The sequence below is a fragment of the Salvelinus sp. IW2-2015 genome, linkage group LG18 (assembly GCF_002910315.2).
Source record: "Salvelinus sp. IW2-2015 linkage group LG18, ASM291031v2, whole genome shotgun sequence".
Taxonomy (NCBI): domain Eukaryota; kingdom Metazoa; phylum Chordata; class Actinopteri; order Salmoniformes; family Salmonidae; genus Salvelinus; species Salvelinus sp. IW2-2015.
The window spans coordinates 33,657,475-33,677,629 of record NC_036858.1 but is presented as its reverse complement, the minus strand read 5'-3'; the positions used below and the strand labels follow the sequence as shown (position 1 = coordinate 33,677,629).

The 20,155-nt window shown below is 42.2% G+C and overlaps 1 protein-coding gene across 4 annotated transcripts; it reads left to right on the top strand.

Moving 5' to 3' along the window:
- Positions 1–3,742: 3,742 nt before the first annotated feature.
- On the top strand, positions 3,743–15,873 carry LOC111978054 (RING finger protein 122-like). 4 transcript variants are annotated; one of them, XM_024007830.2, is made up of 6 exons: positions 3,743–4,924; positions 6,948–7,033; positions 13,209–13,251; positions 13,463–13,504; positions 13,660–13,742; positions 14,314–15,873. In XM_024007830.2, exons 2-6 carry the CDS (start codon positions 6,996–6,998, stop codon positions 14,432–14,434), a joined length of 327 nt encoding a protein of 108 aa, XP_023863598.1. In that variant the 5' UTR covers positions 3,743–4,924; positions 6,948–6,995; the 3' UTR covers positions 14,435–15,873. The 4 variants fall into 4 exon arrangements, with proteins under 4 accessions (XP_023863598.1, XP_023863595.1, XP_070304538.1 ...); XM_024007827.2 differs by having other exon boundaries at positions 3,744–4,924; positions 6,948–7,105; XM_070448437.1 differs by lacking the exon at positions 3,743–4,924 and having other exon boundaries at positions 6,403–7,105.
- Positions 15,874–20,155: the final 4,282 nt, after the last annotated feature.

The window sequence follows — 20,155 nt, the reverse complement described above, 5'->3', positions numbered from 1 at the left end:
ACTGCTCATCCCGGACCAGACCCTAATTCCTGAGACTCAGAAAAGGAAGATACGGCTTAAGAGAGGCCGACATGCAGGAATCCTGACGAAACTAACTCGGAGAGTAAATAATCGGACTCTACTCTCCGTTCTTTTGGCTAATGTACAATCACTGGAGAACAAATTGGACGAGCTCTGTTCTAGACTATCCTATCAACAGGACCTGAAGAACTGTAATATCCTATCTTTCTTGGAGTCGTGGCTGAACAAGGACATGGATAATAGACATCTAGCTGTTTTTTCTATGCATTGGCAGGATCAAATGGCAGCCTCGGGTAAACTCAATGGGGGAGGTGTGTGTCTCTTTTGTTAACAACATCTGGTGTGTGATCTCTAATATTAAGGACACTTTGAGGTTCTGCCCGCCTGAGTTAGAATAGTCTACAGCTTATCACAAGGTATTCTATTTACCAAGAGAGTTTATCAATTTTTTTTGTAGCAGTCAAATTAATGCTAGCACGAAAACCCTACTCAACGAGCTGTATAGGGCCATAAGCAAACAAGGAAAAATGTTAATCCAGAGTCGGCACTACTAGTGGCCGGTAAAAGTAGTAGTATTTATTTGGATCCCCAATTAACTCTTCCTGGGTTCCAAACAGGAAACAAAACAACAAATAAAATACACAATATAATAACATAATATACATAACACTACATCATACTACATAATCTCCTGCCGCAAGCTTCAGAAACAGGAGATGGCTCCCGCCCTATGGGTGATTTTAAATGCAGGGAAACAGAAATCCGTCTTACCTCATTTCTACCAGCATGTCACCTTTGCAACTAGAGGAGACAAAACTCTAGATCACTCGAACTCAACTCTGGACCTCGAAGCCAGTTCCACTGCATTTTTTCATTGTTCCCTTTTAATCAGGGACTGTGTTAGACCTGGGACACCAGATGGGTGCAATTAATTATCAGGTAGAACAGAAAACCAGCAGGCTCCGGATCTCATAGTGTAAGAGTTGAATACCCCTGCTCTAGATCACCTTTACGCCACACACATAAACACAAACAAAGCTCTACCTTGCACTCCATTTGGCAAATCTGACAATAATTATATCCTCGAGATTCCTGCATACAAGCAAAAACTCAAACCGAGAGTACCAGTGATGCACTCAATACGGAAGTGGTCCGATGAAGCGGATGCTAAGCTATAGGACTGTTTCGCTATCACAGACTGGAATATGTTCATCCGATGGCATTGAGAAGTTTACCACATCAGTCACCGGCTTCATTAATAAGTGCATTGACGACATCATCCCCACAGTGACCATACGTACTGTACATATCCCAACCAGAAGTCATGGATTACAGGCAACATCCGCACTGAGCTAAAGGCTAGAGCTGCCGCTTTCAAGGAGCAGGACACAAATCTGGGCGTTCATAAGAAATCCTGCTACGACCTCCGATGAGCCATCAACCAGGCAAAGTATCAATACAGAACTAAGATCTAATCCTACTATGCTGGCTCTGGCGCTCGTCAGATGTGGCGGGGCTTGCAAACTATCAGATTACAAAGGGAAACCCAGCTATGAGCTTCCCAGTGACACAAGCCTACCAGATAAACTAAAAGCCTTCGATGCTCGATTAGAGGCAAGCAACACTGAACCATGCATGAGAGCACCAGCTGTTCTGGAGGAGTGTGTGGTCACGCTCTCCGTAGCCGATGTGAATAAGACCTTTAAACAGGTTAAAATTCACAAGGCCACAGGGCCAGATGTATTACCAGGATGCATACTCAGAGCATGCGCTGACCAGCTGGCAAGTATCTTCACTGACATTTCCAACCTCTTCCTGACCCAGTTTGCAATACCTACATGTTTAAAGCAGACCACCACAGTCCCTGTGCCCAAGAATGCCAAGGTAACCTGTATAAATCACCTCGTAGCACTCACATCTGTAGCTGTGAAATGCTTTGAAAGGCTGGTCATGGCTCACATCAACACCATCATCTCAGATACCCTGGACCCACTCCAATTAGCATACCGCCCCAACAGATCCACAGATGACGCAATCTCTATTGCACTCGGACCCCAGTAAGACTAGCTGTTGCCATTGGCGTCGGCTAATGGGAATCCTAATAAATCAAATCACTCCACACTGCCCTCTCCCACCTGGACAAGAGGAACACCTATGTGAGAATGCTGTTCATTGACTTCAGCTCAGCGCTCAACACCATAGTGCCCTCCAAGCTCATCATTAAGTTAAGGACCCTGGGACTGAACACCTCCCTCTGCAACTGGATCCTTGACTTCCTGACGGGCCACCCTCAGGTGGTGAGGGTAGACAACACATCTGCCATGCAGAACCTCAACACGGGGGCCCCTCAGGGGTGTGTGCTTAGTCCCCTCCTGTACTCCCTGTTCACCCACAACTTCATGGCCGCACACGATTCCAACACCATCATTAAGTTTGCTGATGACACGACGGTGTTAGGCCTGATCACCGGACGATGATCAGACAGCCTATAGGGAGGAGGTCAGAGATCTGGCAGTGTGGTGCCAGGACAACAACCTCTGCCAAGAGTGTGCAAAGCTGTCGTCAAGGCAAAGGGTGGCTACTTTGAAGAATCTCAAATATAAAATATATTTTGATTGACTTTTTTGGTTACTACATGATTCCTTGTGTTATTTCATAGTTTTGATGTGTTCACTATTATTCTACAAGGTAGAAAATAGTAAAAATAAAGAAAAACCCTGAAATGAGTACGTGTGTCCAAACTTTTTACTGGTACATCAAATCAGTGATGAGAATAGTCAGATTAACCAATACTTAACAGGGACATGGTGGCGTAGCAAGGAGATTGGTGTAACATGAACCTGGACAGTTTTATCTCAATCTCTTCATTCAAAGACTCAATCATGGACACTTTTACTGACAGTTGTGGCTGCTTTGCGTGATGTATTGTTGTCTCTACCTTCTTTCCCTTTGTGCTTTTTTTTATTGTCTGTGCCCAATAATGTTTGTACCATGTTTTGTGCTGCTACCATGTCTTAGGTCTCTCTTTATGTAGTGTTGTCTCTCTTGTCGTGATGTGTGTTTTGTCCTATATTTATATTAAAAATAAATAAATAATAATCCCAGGCCCCGTCCCCGCAGGAGGCCTTTTGCCTTTTGGTAGGCCGTCGTTGTAAATAAGAATTTGTTCTTAACTGGTTTGCCTAGTTAAATAAAGGTTCAATAAAAATAAATAAAAACCAAGAGGTTGTGAGTCAAATCCCAGGTAAGGGGAAACCATGTGGTTGATGTTGTTGATACCTTTCCACTTATTCTGCTCCAGCCATTACCATGTGCCAGTCCTCCCCAATTAAGATGCCACCAATCTCCTGTGACATGAATGTGTCTAGAACATTAATGTTGTATATATTCTGAGAACATGGTAACCACCTTCTGGGTATGTTCTGTTTGACATTAAGGGAATGTTCTAACTCCAATGGCAAAATATGCTAAAATGGTTAATGGGAAAATTGGGCACTCAAACATTAGGGGAACATCAAGGGTAACATTACAAAAAAATTATTTCTGCCTCTTTCTGTTAGCTGGGTTTCTGCCTGTCTGCCTGTAGGGCTCCTGCTCTGTTGTCACCTAGTAATAGCTTACAGCTGGAAAGAGGGGGAGGGAGGGGAAATGAGAGAGGGAAAGTGAGCAAGGCAGAGAGAAAGGAGGGGGAGGGTGAAAGCAGAGCTATGATGCAGACAGCGAATCACATGAGCAGGGATATGTTTACAAACTGAGCTGAGGAGGTGTGCTCACTAGCTCCATTGTGAGGAAGAGGGACTGAGAGCAGAGAGAGAGAAAAAGAGAGAGTGGGACCAGAGAGCAGCTTCCTGGGTTAAAATTATCAGTGTTAGGCAAATTTTCGCTGTCTCCTTTTTCACCCCCTCTTTGTCTGTTTTGGAAGAAGGGGAGCAGATGGTTGGGCCTGACAGAGCAGAGAGCACAACGCAAGTGCAGGCAAAATAGCTGCTTTTACAGGAACACTGGGCACTGCAGGGAACCATTCAAGTTCTTCCTTTGTTTCCCATAATTAGCAGGTTTTCACAGCAAGAGAGGAAATCTATGTCGAGACGAGTATTCAAGGAAGACGGAGGCAGAGAGAGAGAGAGGGAGAGGAAAACAGGACTTCAGAGGATCAGGGGAGGGAGGGATAAGCCTTGTGACAATGTTTTGAAGGGGAGACAAAGCAAAGCAGCGACTGCACTCAGCTGGATAGATTGAGTTAGCTGCATGGGAGTTCTCTCCAGTTGGAATATTAACAATAACATTGATGTGTCTTTAACCTGCGAGGGTATGATGTTTATCCCATAATATAAACACGGCTATGCTCTGGAAATCCCTTTGTTTATTTGAAGAGGGGAGCCATTGCAATACGGATATATTTGATTCTGTTGCCTTTAATACCTTCACACTTTTTAGCATAATTTTGGATTTTAAAAAGTAGCTATCAATTCCTGATGAAATTGTTGCTTGATTATTCACATAATGACAAATCATCACAAAGAAGAGTGTGGATTTCAACAATGAGTGAGTTGTTTTTGTAATGTTTTACTGGATAACAGAGCATCATCCACAGGAGAGCTTCTTGGGGAACTGAGAATGTTTATCACAATGGGATTGACTCATAGCCTACAAATAAAAGTCATTTTCATTGGGGACACAGAAGAGGTTGGACTCACATCATTGTCTGGAAGACAGTGACTTTTTTGGGGACAACCTCCTCGATCTGTCGGCACCCCAACATAGACCCAGGACTGGCTGTGACCCCAGACACAGTGACTCTAGAGGTTGTGAGTAACTTCAGACGTTTTGACCCCCATCCACTGATTCCCTGGGTCCCTCTGGCTTTCTTGAGGCTGATTTCACCCAGTCCAGTGGTGTCACGGTGAGTACGTTCTTCCTATGTTTATTGTCGTAATAATGATCTTTGTGTTTGTGGTGTAACAATGTGTTGTCTCGTTACAATTGGTTTGCATTTGAGTGGGTATGACTTGTATGGTCCTGTCTGTTTTGTTGTGTGCCTTTCCCTTCGACGCTAGGCCCTAGACGCTCTCCCAGACAGCATGTGTTCACAGTGGCCTACCTCTTAGACCTCGACTGTCAATGATTTACTAACATCCTACTAAGATTACAGATGCCCCTTCCCTCACCCAAACCCAAACCCAGCACCCCACCCCCCTCAGAGACAGATCTGGTGGAATGGCCCTTCTGGCCAGACCCTCACACAGGCAGAAGTGACCTTTGACCCAGGAAGTACTCTACTTATTGTGGGACTATGGGTGGCATTAGACGTTAAGGTTGCTCACCATTCTCTCCATAGGTAGTGCTGCTGGTGATGGTCTGAAACGGCTGCATGGACTGAAAGGACCAAATTCCAATTCCCCATCTCCCACTCAGGCCCATAAAACGACACACACAAAAAACACATACACACACATCCCCAGGCCAACAAACAAGCGTAACACATTCAAGTCCAACAATATACTGCATATTATACTACAGTGGTATTCAAAATCGGGATTAGGAGCAACACATTTAATAGTACAGATTATGGTATGGGACAATATACAAACGTTTAAAAATATATATTTCATTGAGTAAATGTATTTATTGGTTTCTTTTCATTTTGATACGAGATTAACATGCAATGAATTGAAGGTTATTTTTTTATGTAAAAATCTAAATGTACCGATTTTAAGGTTTTGTCATTAGATTTCTTGTTGTCATTGTGGAGTGCCTCATTGCTGGGGTGGCCTTCAGATATGGGACTCACACACACCTGTCAAACACACACGCACAGGCCTTACTGGGGGAGCTGGTTCAACACACACCCCACTCCCACTGAGAGCTCACTTTTCAGTAGAAGTAACGGAGTACATTTTGAAAAGTTCATGCAACACAATGAAGTTCAACAATGGAAGTAGTGTTACATTGATACAGTACGTAAAACAAGAAGCTGCTGAGTGGCTAACAGTATGCAATATGCATGTCCACCCTGCCTTAGGCACACACATGCAATGAGATGAGCCGAGAGTCCAATACTGGTCAGACATACGATGCGCAGCCCACTTCACAGTAAATAACAAACGCATTTATGCTAATAGGACATTCCAAATTTCATTTGATTCAGTCTACTTCATATTCATATGTAAAACATATTCTGTGCACTTAGTAGATGAACACACAGCACAATGTTTTAAAATGCCACGTACTAATTTCTTGAATGTACAACATCCTCCCTACATTGTATTTTATTATTATATATTTTTTTTTTATAACCCCCTTTTTTTCCCCCCAATTTCGTGGTATCCAATTGTTAGTAATTACTATCTTGTCTCATCGCTACAACTCCCGTACGGGCTTGGGAGAGACAAAGGTCGAAAGCCATGCGTCCTCCGAAACACAACCCAACCAAGCCGCACTGCTTCTTAACACAGCGCGCCTCCAACCCGGAAGCCAGCCGCACCAATGTGTCGGAGGAAACACCGTGCACCTGGCGACCTTGGTTAGCGCGCACTGCACCCGGCCCGCCACAGGAGTCGCTGGTGTGCGATGGGACAAGGATATCCCTACCGGCCAAACCCTCCCTAACCCGGACGACGCAACGCCAATTGTGCGTTGCCCCACGGACCTCCCGGTCGCGGCCGGCTGCGACAGAGCCTGGGCGCGAACCCAGAATCTCTGGTGGCACAGCTGGCGCTGCGATGTAGTGCCCTAGACCACTGCGCCACCCGGGAGGCCCCTCCCTACATTGTAAATGAAACACTCACGCCACTGAAACGTGCTTCAGAATCCATTATTGAGGATGACGTACATACTGAACCCCTTTTGTTTTTTGCCTGTAATGACAGAAGGGCCTGTAGAGTTTGGTCAAGTAGACTCAAGGCTCTCTGTCTTCCTTCTCTCAGGATGTCTGTGCGGTTTAAGATCGCAGATCTCAGACCCTTTACGGCAAGATGACATCGGAAGACATCTACCACCTGCCCCTCAACATGTACGTTATCATCCTGGGCATTGGCCTCTTCATCTTCATGCTCAGCCTGATTTTCTGCTGCTACATGTTCAGGTGAGGCTTAGGGGAGAGTGGGGTAAGTTTAGCCATTTTTATACATTCGGCATCACTCCGTCAAGGGAGCTATAGTATTCTTTCTAACAAAGATATCTACATATATTTCACGATGTTGTGTATCCCTGGAAATAATCTGAATTCATGTAAACAAGACAGTTTATATACACTTCGGTTTAGATACAAGCATTATGAAACCTCTAACACAAATTCAATTGACTTGGTGGAAATCTGTTTTTTGGACCTAACTTGCTTAGCACTTTTCCTATGAGGTTTCTTCCTTCACAGACTCCTACCCTACCAGTCAAAAGTTTTAGAACACCTACTCATTCGAGGGTTTTTCTTTATTTTTTACATTGTAGAATAATAGTGAAGACATCAAAACTATGAAATAACACCTATGGAATCATGTAGTAACCAAAAAAGTGTATTTGAGATTCTTCAAATAGCCATCATTTGCCTTGATGACAGCTTTGCACACCAGTAGTGTAAATATTTGGTCAAATATTACATTTTGTGTATGGTTTCCTAGAAAGGTAACTCAACTTACCCCTTTGGCAAAACTTACACCACTCTCCCCTACTGCACAGCAGCGATCACCTAGCGCAGCAGGGTTCCCCAACTGAAAGGTGATTTTATTTGGCCCCCAAGTTTTATGAGCAAAAACATAATAAAATGTGATTGTATACAAATGTAAGCAAGTTTTGAAATGATTTTCTATTCAAATATTATACTGAACAAAAATATAAATGCAACATGTAAAGTGTTTGTCCCATGTTTCATGAGCTGAAATAAAAGTTCCCAGAAACGTTCCATATTCTCTCAAATTTGTGCTCCAAGTGGGTTTACACCTCTGTTAGTGAACATTTCTCCTTTGCCAAGATAATCCATCCACCTGACAGGTGTGACATATCAAGAAGCTGATTAAACAGCATGATTACTCAGGTGCACCTTGTGCTGGGGACAATAGCCCCTCTAAAATGTGCAGTTTTGTCACACAACACAATGCCACAAATGTCTCAAATTTTGAGGGTGTGCGCAATTGTCATGCTGACTGCAGGAATGTCCACCAGAGCTGTTACCAGAGAATTTCATGTTAATTTCTCTACCATAAGCCACCTCCAACGTCGTATTAGAGAATTTGGCAGTGTGTCCAACCGGCCTCACAACCACAGACCACGCACCATGCCAGCCCAGGACCTCCACATCCAGCTACTTTACCTGCAGGATCATTTATATTTTTGTTCAGTATATATCTGTTTGGGGTTTTTGTCAATTTTAAGTTTTGTTTGTAATTATTCCGACCCCCTGACCATCCGCTCAAGAAAAAGATCTTCCCTCGACTGAATCTAGGTTATGATCAATGAGTTATGGGCTTGTTAATCACAATAACCCATAGTCAGCTATAGCTTTCTTTATAGATCAGGGCCTGTTTTCCCAAAGGCATCTTAACGCTAGGTTCATCATTAGAACCTTTGTAGGAGCATCGTTAAATCTCAGAGCTGTTTCCCAAAACCATCGTTATTAACTTTGCATTTGAAAACACGTCATCTAAAGCCTGCATTAGACCACTCGTAAAACAGATTTCCGCTAAACATAGAATCACATGGGTTATCTGTCCTCTGTGACCGCCCATAACGTCAAAACAAAGTTAACTACAAATACACAGCCTGGTCTCATGGACTATACGTAACGTAGTAAATGTAAATCCAGGACATTGAAATTAGATTAATATGTTACGTTTTGTATGGTTACATAAGAAATACTGTAAGATTATTAAAGGCAAAAACAAAAGGAGAGTGGATGGTCGGAGGGGATGGGTGGGCGTGTAACGTGAACGTTTAACAACCCAAAGGTTGCGTGTTCAAATCGCATCACGGACAACTTTAGCATTTGAACAACTACTTACTACGTTTTAGCTACTTTGCAACTATTTAGCATGTTAGCTAACCCTTTCCCTAACCCTGACCTTAACCCCTAGCCTAGCTAATGTTAGCCAACCTAGCTAACATTAGCGTTAGCCACCTAGCTAATGTTAGCCTCAACAAATAGGAATTCGTAACATATCATACGTATTGCAAATCCGTAACATATTGATCGAATTGCAATTCGTAAAATATCATATGAAATGGATGATGGACATCCACAAATTAATACATATCATCCAAAACATAACATATCATTCTAAATGGAGGGAGGCAGATTTACTTTACTATGTTATGTCTACCCGAGTCCAAGTTGAAATACAAAGTTGCCAATGTCTTTGCACTTGATACAAAATGAAAACTGAGATGACTGCATTCATGTTCAATAAATGTTGTTTTATTTTGCTACTTGTAGGCTACTGTCTAATATTTCATGATGTGTAGCCTAACATGTGCCAAATTGGTGATTTAGTGCATTTTTATTGGGTAAGCATTAGAATTGTTGTGAAATTGTTAGGTTAGATTACTTGTTAGATATTACTGCATGGTCGGAACTAGAAGCACAAGCATTTCGCTACCCTCGCATTAACATCTGCTAACCATGTGTATGTGACAAATAAAACTTGATTTGATTTGAATAATCCGCCTCAATATTTGCAGCCGTATTTGATATTATCTCTCCAAGAGCTGATCCGTCATCAGTATTGTGAAATAATAATAATAAAAAAAATAATCTATATTTTTAAATATATATAAAAAAATGTTTTACTTTACTTATTTACCCCTTTTTCTCCCCAATTTCGTGATATCCAAATGGTAGTTACAGTCTTGTCCCATCACTGCAACTCCCATACGGACTCGGGAGAGGCGAAGGTCGAGAGCCATGCGTCCTCTGAAACACGACCCTGCTAAGCCGCACTGCTTCTTGACACACTGCTCACTTAACCCGGAAGCCAACCACACCAATGTGTCGGAGATAACACTGTACAACTGACGACCATGTCAGCATGCATGCATGCGCCTGGCCCGCCACAGGAGTCGCTAGAGCGCGTTGGGACAAGGACATCCCGACCGGCCAAACCCTCCCCTAACCTGGACGACGCTGGGCCAATTGTGTCTCGCCTCATGGATCTCCCGGTATTGCTACGACATAGCCCGGGATCGAAAACGTATCTGTAGTGACGCCTCAAGCAATGCAGTGCCTTAGAACGCTGCGCCACTCGGGAGGGAGGCCCTTCATTTTAAGGTAAAATTGATTTGAGAAAGCTGATCTGAGAGCAGCGCTACCTTTCTTTCAATCCCATCAGTATCGACATATGCTTCAACGACACACTTAGTGACTTTTCTCTCTGCGTGGTGTTTTGGGAAACGCATGTTACATCTTCGGCCGTTGTAGGAAAGATGCCTCGTTAAAACACTCGTAAGCCTAAGTTCCATCGCTATCGGGAAACCGGGCCCAGAACATTTGAGTTATATTTTTTGTCAAAGTTAGCTCAGCTGGCTAACCTATTAATCCTGCTTTGGAAAATACAACCCTGAGGCAGACAAAATCAGGTAGTACAATATGTTTTAAAGCTGCAAAATGTAACTTTTTGCGTGACTCGACCAAATTCACATAGAAATGTGAGTTATAGATCTGTCATTTTCACTGAAAGCAAGTCTAAGAAGTGTTCTATGTGCATTATTTCTATGCTTCCCATTCTTTTGTTTTTGTGTCTTTTACTTTTGGTTTTGTACACCAGCTTCAAACTGCTGAAAATACAAAAATATTTTTGGTTATGGAAAAGATATTTCACAGCAGTTTAGATGGTGCAGTCATTCTCTACACTATACTTGCTTGTTTTGTCACATAAAGTGAAATTAGGCGAACTATTAGAGTTTTAGCAACCAGGAAATGTCGGAATGATTTTTGCATAGTGCATCTTTAAACATCAATGTGATCAATGCTAGGTGTTGAACAACCAGCTGCGAGCCTTTTGCTAAGACTGTGTTTACACCTGGAGCAAAATGTGTTTTCTGGCCAAATCTGAGGCGTCTTCTTTTAGACGTTCTTGTTGTCGAGATGTGGAACCAAAAATACATACTCAAATCTGCTCCTGATGAGGTGCTTTGCAGCTGTAGCACAGCCAAGTGTAGACACATTGTGACTTGCATTTGGCGTACTGTTCATGGGTTGCATGTTTCGTCACAATACTGTTTTGAACGTTCGCTTTGGACTGATGCCCGAATGAGCGTTCTACTCAATTCATCGTCAATGAGCGCTGATTAAGATTTCATCAAATGTGCATTATAGTGGGATGGAAATACAATGCATTCAAAATGAGGCAAATAATTAGCAGGAAAACCATTTGTCATGATTTTGATGTCGCCAGATTGACTTTAGACTTTAGATTGAGGGGAGGCCACCGGATTTTAGCTAGCTAACGTTAGCATTGCTAGCTATTTTTGACGAACTTTGCTTGCTAATGACAACATTGCCATCTGTCTAAAGTAAATTTGATGACATGATAATGCTGGCAAAGTTGTTTCCTACTAAATATTTGAATACTTTAGCAATGTCAACGTATTTCCAGGAACTATAGTGGAATTTAGACGAAACAGTAGTTAGCCTCCGTCCAGAATGACTGTGCTTCTTCTTCTCTGAAGTTTTATGGCAGACTACACCGATTGGTGTATTGCCACCACCTACTGTACGGAGTATTGAAACAAAACAAAAGGAATACTGTATATTCCATTGCAGGAGGGGGGGGGTCCGAGATAATAGAAAAATAAATCAAACAACCATCCCACTCTTTCAGTCACATTCAAAGCAATCCCTACACAGGCTCAGGTGTCTGTGACGATGGTCATTCATCGACAGGATTCCTTGTCTCTGCAGAAAAGTCCCAGAGGCCCCAAAAAAAACACTCAGTCGCACTCACGATGATGCCTATTTACTCCGATTTCCTCTCCGTTTGCGCTGTGCATTGATAACCAAAGTAATAAACGCTAAAAAGTCCACCTTCTTAACGTGCAACATGTCAGGATCCCTCTGTTGACAAGGAACATCATCTTGTGTCTCTACTACTACCATTACTTCATGAACTTCACTCCTTTCTTCCACGCTTCTCAATGCCTCCGGATAGGAGACATTCTGGACAGCCCTTATTCTTGCCAACTCCATCTCCTTCACCCTAACAGGACACTTCAGAAATTCGGGTGAATGTTCACCACCACAATTGCAGCATTTAGGCTCAGCTGACATTTAATACTCCTCCGGTCTACATACACTTGACACATTTTTCCCACTGCATGGGTTTGGGCACGGAGGCTCTCACAGGGAATCTCATGTAACCTAAATACAAGTGGGAAGGGAGCGACTCTTCATCAAAAAACAATAGAGTGGATGGAGTTGGCTTCCGCTCTCCATCTACCGTACAGGTCAGTCTTTGTGCACCAACCACTTGATCCTATTCTTCACATATATCCTTTGCATTTACTTCTAGATCCACCCCAGAGATAACACCCTTGATAGGTGCCCTGCTTCAAAGATCCAGACACACAACACATTCCAATCCGACATCTTGAGGCGCGAAGCACGCTCCTTCTGTTCCGTAGAAAACACAAAAAAAACTAAAAAAGCCCACTTCTCGTTATTCTCATCGACGCCACCAACGCATCCACAATTTAAATAGAGACTTCAAACGGCTCTCCCAGGTAACAAAATTGATCCAAAACCCTTATTCCAACCAAAACATACTCAGACCTAGGTTTGGATTTACTAGTTTTCACTACCACTTTACTTCTCTTGTTTCCTTTTACATTCGCCACTGTAATCCAATTCTACTCATTCTCATCTCCACTCGACAAGCCATCTAATTCAAACAGAACATCTGCTTCCATGACTGTGCTGATCATCACTTCAGGGTACCACTATGGCGCCGCCGGTAGAGGGCGGCTTGAACGTTCATAACAATGGCATGACGTGACCGTGTGACGGAGGTGCAACCTATGAATAGCGGTCTCCATGACAACACATCAGGCATGATGGGACATATGATCGAAAGATGAAAAGTAATGGGACAAGCATTCATAACAGACCAATGTAATTATGAAGTGTCAATTATAAACAGATTATGTGTATCAGTCAATGTCAAAAATCCTTTTTGAATATGCCTTTTTATATAATTCTGTTTCAGGTTAAGGCGACAAGGCACAAGGGAGCAATATGGATATAATGAGGTAATTTCATCTTGTATTAATAAAAAATCTCTCAAACGTGGTAAATTTCACAATTGATGAGAATGACTTTGATTTGTTTCTTGATATCTTGGATTGCCAGTTGTTGTTTCTAAAATCGATCTATATTATATTAACTTAAAAAGGTGTTATTTTGCTGTGATTTTATTGTAGAAAAGATTTCCCTCTGTCATAAATTCATCTTTGTCTCTAGGTTGTTTTGAAAGGAGCAGGAAAGAAACTGAGTCTTCTTGGAGTAAGTTGATTTTGTTGTTCCAGCTATGCACTTTGCAAATTGTTTTTTGCAAGGGAATAGAATTTAGGCCTCAGCATCAGAGGGTTAGGGTGGGGAGTGAGAGATTTTTTTCCTTCCAAGGATAGTGTTAACGTGATTTCTTTCCCATCCTACAGCAGACCTGTGCCGTGTGCTTAGAAGAGTTCAAAAGCAGAGACGAGCTTGGAGTGTGTCCCTGCTCACATGCCTTTCACAAGAAGTAAGGCCCCTCCCACAGTCCTGGCTTTGATGGCGTGAAGTGAACAGCTGAAGGCATACACAGGGAAGAAGAGATCAAAAGCTAATTTAATTAAAAAAGAGACAGAAGCCTTGACAAAGCCCTCCAGTTCTAGTGTGAAAGTGACAGGCATTTACTGTCTGTGTGACTTTCAGTCATTTGACTAAATGCACCTGTTTACCCCTAAGGAAAGACCCCGATGACATTGTTTGCAGACTGTTTGCTTGAGATGATAGACTACCATCTGTTTCTCCCTGGACCAGGGTAGAATAGTATAACGACCTCTCCCACAGGATATGTTTGGCATGTTAGTGGCCAATGGGCGTATATAGTAATATACAGGGTAGTGTGTACTGTTGAACCTTCCCTGAATTGCATCTTTCTCTCTCATGCGTCCTTGCTCTCTTTGTATGCCTGTCTGCCTCTCTCTCTCGCTCTGTCTGTCTCTTTCCCACTTTCTCACTCGCTCTCCCGCTCATTATCTCTCCTTTTCTTCCCCACATCTCCATGTCTTTCTGTAATATAATATGTTCCCCTCTCTACCCCTACGCAGGTGTCTGTTAAAATGGCTGGAGATCCGCAGTGTCTGCCCCATGTGTAACAAACCCATCTGCCGTTTGCAGCCAGACCCCCCACAGGGCGCAGAGAGGCCCCAGAGCCCAATGGAGGTGTGAGATGAGCGAGGGACCACACTGCAGCACCACAACACCCCTAATTACAGTTCCAACCTGCCTCATCCCACTCCACTCCGCCGGACCCCTAAAAATCACACCCTGGTCCAGTTGAAGTGAATTAGGCATTCCATCCTGACGTCTTCCATATACCCCCATCCTAGAGTTCTGACAGACTCTACTCTGGTTTTGAAGGTGTTAGACCCCTGAAGGTGTGTGTGAGATGAGACTTTGAAGTGGAACTCATAGAACAATATTGGAGAACAAACTGAATGGTTTTTTATCTAAAAGGCAGGGGATGGATGAAGAGACCCTGTCCCATGACCACCGGCCAACCCCTACAGGAGAAACAGTGGGTACTGAAAAAGAGTTGGGATGCTGTGCATTGGGCCCTACTTTCCCAAATCATAGTCAATAACCCGCCATCCCATGTTGCCAAGTGAAGATAGGGTGTCCTGATTGGTCGATGAGTAACATGGGGCCTGGATGGAGGTAACACGCACATACCATGCCCACAGCTGCCATCATGGGCCTATGAGGTATTCAGCTATGACATAGGGTGCAGTGACCCTGTCACTAAATAACACTTCAGGGTCATTCTTGACTTGCATTGCCATTTGGGCATGGTATTTTGGAAGAAATTAACTTCATTTTTGTTTGTTTTTATTTAAATGTACAGTATATGGGTACATCTTACTATTCTAAATAAACTTTTATGGCAGCTTAATGACTTTAAATATCAAGGATGGTAATGACACATTTTAGGTAATTTAGTATTTTCTTAAATGGAGAGCACAGATGCTCAAATGTCCTTAACCCTAATGGGATATGATTAATCTTTTAATCACAATGTAATTTCCCTTACATTTTTACATTTAAATTGAGTAATACCAATGACAATTTTTATTTAGACACCAAGTCATCAATGGAATCCTCAAAATGATGACATGCTAAAAGGGTGTGATTAGCTAAGAACTTTCTTTAATATAGACCCCTCCCCCGATAACAGTTTGCAACTGGAGGGAATGCTCAAGGTCCTTGTATATTTTTTGTGTAATGAGTAATTTCAGAAACGCCTAACTAAAATCTGGCATATTTGCATCAGATGCCCGATTAGCTTCTGGGGGAGATGTATGAGAAAAGATAGGCCTACTAACGAGACAAGAGAAGTCACTTTAAACAATGCATTAAATATACAGTTTTGCAGTAGAAATTGATTTATCTATATTTTATCAATGATAACAGTACAATATAAACAAAAACATGTATGATGTGTAAGTATTTGTTATTTGAAAGTGTTTTTCATTGTTGCAAAGCCGAGGGACGCAAATGCCACTGCAATTCAAGAATGACCCATCAATAAAATATATAATTTTAAAATTATTTCTAAGGAATTGTTTTGTATTATAACTGGCTTTCAATAAAGTGTATTGTTTCAGTGATATGTGATATGATGTTATTCATTCTGAAACATTAACCATGCAAATGTTATTCAGTTGGGGCATAGTTATAACCATTTCAAGTATCTGCATTTACATAAACATTATTATTATTAAAAAACATTTTTTTTACCTTTATTTAACTAGGCAAATCAGTTAAGAACAAATCCTTATTTACAAAGACGGCCAAACACGGGGGACGCTGGGCCAATTGAGCGCCGCCCAATGGGACTCCCAATCACGGCTGGATGTGATATAGCCTGGATCCGAACCAGTGACTGTGGTGACGTCTCTTGCACTGAGATGCAGTGCCTTAGACTGCTGCGCCACTCGGGAACCCATTTGCATGCGCCATTTCGGGAAAAAATTGTTAGCAATGGATGTGCCACCAGTCAAGAAGATTTAAAAAAAAATGAGGATGAGTTTTTTTCAAATGAGTGCAAAGGATTGTAAGTAAGGTTCTTGGCAACTGCCCACACACCACCCCTGGCAAAGTAGCTGGAAAATGTGAGTGCTTCCAGCTTAGATGTCTTTAACTTCATCACAGTAATTATGGGTCATGAAGATGTGTTCCATGTGTTAAGACTTTGTTTGGTGCTATCATGATCATGGCAGTAGAGTAGAGTGACAGCTGTAAACAGACAGGCAAAGAGAGAGAGAGAGAGAGAGAGAGAAAGAGAGAGAGAGAGAGAGAGAGAGAGAGAGGAAGAGAGAGAGAGAAAGAGAAAGAGAGAGAGAGAGGCCAGAAACAAAGCCATTGTTGTGAACCGCAAAAATAGCCAATGCAGTCGCATGGCTACACTTATGAACTCCACTGGGGCAATCGCATGTGGTAGAGAGAATCCCCCGGTCACCTATAGAGACCTGCCAAGAGGGAGGATGTTAAGTGCCACATGCCTTTCAATTCATGACTTTGAACACCTTGAAATGCATTGGTTGTAAGAAATATAGTATATAAATAAAGTTTGATTTGATGGATGACATTACAGCTGTAGAATATTTAATCAACTGAAATTGTGCAATTTCAGTTGATTAAATACTGTGCAATTTTTCCATAAACTTTTAATTGATAATTTGGGATTTTATCACTTGACATATCAATCATTTAGTGGGAAGGATCATATAAATAAAGTCTGTGTGAATGCATGTACCACCCTGAATAAATAAATACTGTGCCTTTGAAGATTTGTCTCTGGTCATGAAACTACACCAGCTGGATGTCTAAACCATGTCAATTCTGATTGTCAATAGATTTATTTTTTTATTTTTCAATAGAGTCATTCTCCTCAATGACAACATTCTATAACTGAGTTATCACTCTTCGAAGTCTGGTATCTGCGGTAATCTGGTTAATGATTATATCATTGATTAAGTGGCTCTTTTCTTGTAGAATGTTGATAGCTGTATAGAACATTGCATTGCTACGATGTTCAAACTTAACTTAATAGCTACACTCACCGACAGAGGATAAACTGTATCCCTCATGCTGGCCCTGACCAAACCGATAAGTTGCCCCTCACTATGGCTGCACATCTCCACATGCCCAGACTTATAGTGGTCTTGTAAGAAATGTTGTCTTCATTGACCTTAACACATAGCTATAATACTGTTATAATGCCTTCCTTATTAAAGCAGACTTTGTTGCAAATATCTTGCTACACCCCACAGTTAATTCCCCACAAGAGGAATGCCATTATACGAGCATGCACACGCACACGCACATGCACACACACACACACACACACACACACACCCTTGCTTTAGGCTGGGTTTCCAGGAACAAAGAACAGTGCCAGGAACCAATGAGGCATGGGCACCAGCGTGGAGGGAACGGGCCTCCACTTACAGCGACCAGTCAGAAGCACGAACTACAAGAATCTACCTACGTCATTTACTGTATAACTTGAACTGCGCAATATGTTTCGGGTCTCTTCTTCCGATAGTTCCCTAAGAACTAGACGAACGGGGCCGTGCAGCACGCTTTGCCAGATATTTTTACCTTTGAATAAACTGTCTTACTATATACCGATCCACCCTGTCCAGCGTCTTGACTTGGTCTCATTTCTCTAGTAACGAATCATCAACACCTTCATGCCTACCTTTAAAAAAAATTTAAACAGTTTTTAACTGTGTATGTTACTGGTTATTATTACAGTATAATAACTGTATTATAAATTGGAAATATTACGTTAAGTTACAAACCACCCAGCTAGCACATTTGATTCTGGGAACGAAGCCATACATTTCCTGACCGGTAAAACTGAACGTTTTTAAAATATTCTGAGAACAGAAGTGAAAATTGTGCCTGTTCTGGGAATGTTCATTTTTAGGTTGCAGGGAGGTTATGAGAAGCTTTTTGAATAACTTCCTTAAAACTTTCACTGAATGTTTCAATAAGACTTTTAATAACACTGCTAGCTTAGTTGAACTGTTTTGAACTCCAAGCACAGATAAGACACATGAAAATGTATTTGCTTAGGTGTTCATCATTCAAACACATTTATTTTTTACTGCGTCAGTGAGATTCAAACTTATGATCTCTTGTTCTCTACCATGGAATTAGTCCACTGCGCCACCAAGATGAAGCTAGCATGTTTTTATTTATTTAAACAAAGCTACACATTTTAGTCTATTCAAACAGACCCCATTTCAAAGGAAAGAAGCACTCATTAAGATCAGGTGTGGCCAATTAGTGGGTGTGGCCAACACCTGAACACACTTAACAAGATAGAGGATAGAGTTTGGTTGACGCTGAGAACGGAATGTACAGTGAATTTGGAAAGTATTCAGACCCCTTGACTTTTTCCACATTTTATTACGTTACAGCCTTATTCTAAAATGTATTACATAAATAAAAATCCTCATCAAAAAATCCTCACACAATACCCCCAGTAACGAAAACGTTACTTTAAATGTTACTTTAAATGAGAACATTACTTTAAATAGAACCATGAGGAAACATGTAAGAAATGTTATGCTGAATCATTGACATTTCCACAGAATAATGTTTTCTTAATGTTCTCTGAACAATTTGAGAACATGACTTTAAATAGAACCGTGAGGAAGCCTGAAGGAAACGTTATGATGAAGTACTGAAATTCCCACAGAAGAAAGTTGTTTCTTAATGTTCTCTGAACTATTTGAGAACATTCCCAAACATTCCCATCTAGGCCAGAAAAGGTGAGAAATTTAATCTGCAATGGTTATGAAAATAAAATCAGTAGGAAATATATTCCTACGTCTCATAATTTTAGATTCCAAAAATAAAACACAAACTATGTTCAAATACTCATTTGGCAGCGTCTACAGATAATCACAGACTACAAAAGGAAAACCAGCCACACCGACGTCTTGCTTCCGGACAAGCTAAACACCTTCTTCGCTCGCTTTGAGGATAACAGTGCCACTGACGCGGCCCGCTACCAAGGACTGTGGGCTCTCCTTCTCCGTGGCCAATGTGAGTAAGACAGTGTGTTAACCCTCGCTAGGCTGCCGGCCCAGACGGCATCCCTAGCCACGTCCTCAGAGCATGCGCAGACCAGCTGGCTTGTGTTACCGGACATATTCAATCTCTCCCTGTCCAAGTCTGCTGTCCCCACATGCTTCAAGATGGCCACCATTGTTCCTGTACCCAAGAAAGCAAAGGTAACTGAACTAAATGACTATCGCCCCGTAGAACTCACTTCTGTCATCATGAAGCGCTTTGAGAGACTAGTCAAGGATCATATCACCTATACCTTACCTGTCACCCTAGACCCTCTTCAATTTGCGTACCGCCCCAATAGATCCACAGACGATGCAATCCCCATCATACTGCATACTGCCCTATCCAATCTGGACAAGAGGAATACCTACATAAGAATGCTGTTCATTGACTATAGCTCAGCATTCAACACCATAGTACCCTCCAAGCTCATCATTAAGCTCAAGGCCCTGGGTGTGAACCCCAGCCTGTGCAACTGGGTCCTGGACTGCCCCAAGGTGATGAAGGTTGGAAACAACACCTTCACTTTGCTAATCCTCAACACTGGGGCCTCACAAGGGTGCGTGCTCAGCCCCCTCCTGCACTCCCTGTTCACCCAGGACTGTGTGGCCAAGCACACCTCCAACTCAATCATCAAGTATGCAGACGACACAACAGTAGTAGGCTTGATTACCAACAACGACGAGACAGCCTACAGGGATGAGGTGAGGGCTCTGGGAGTGTGGTGCCAGGGAAATAACCTCTCACTCACTCACTCAACGTCAACAAAACAAAACAAAGGAGATGATTGTGGACTTCAGG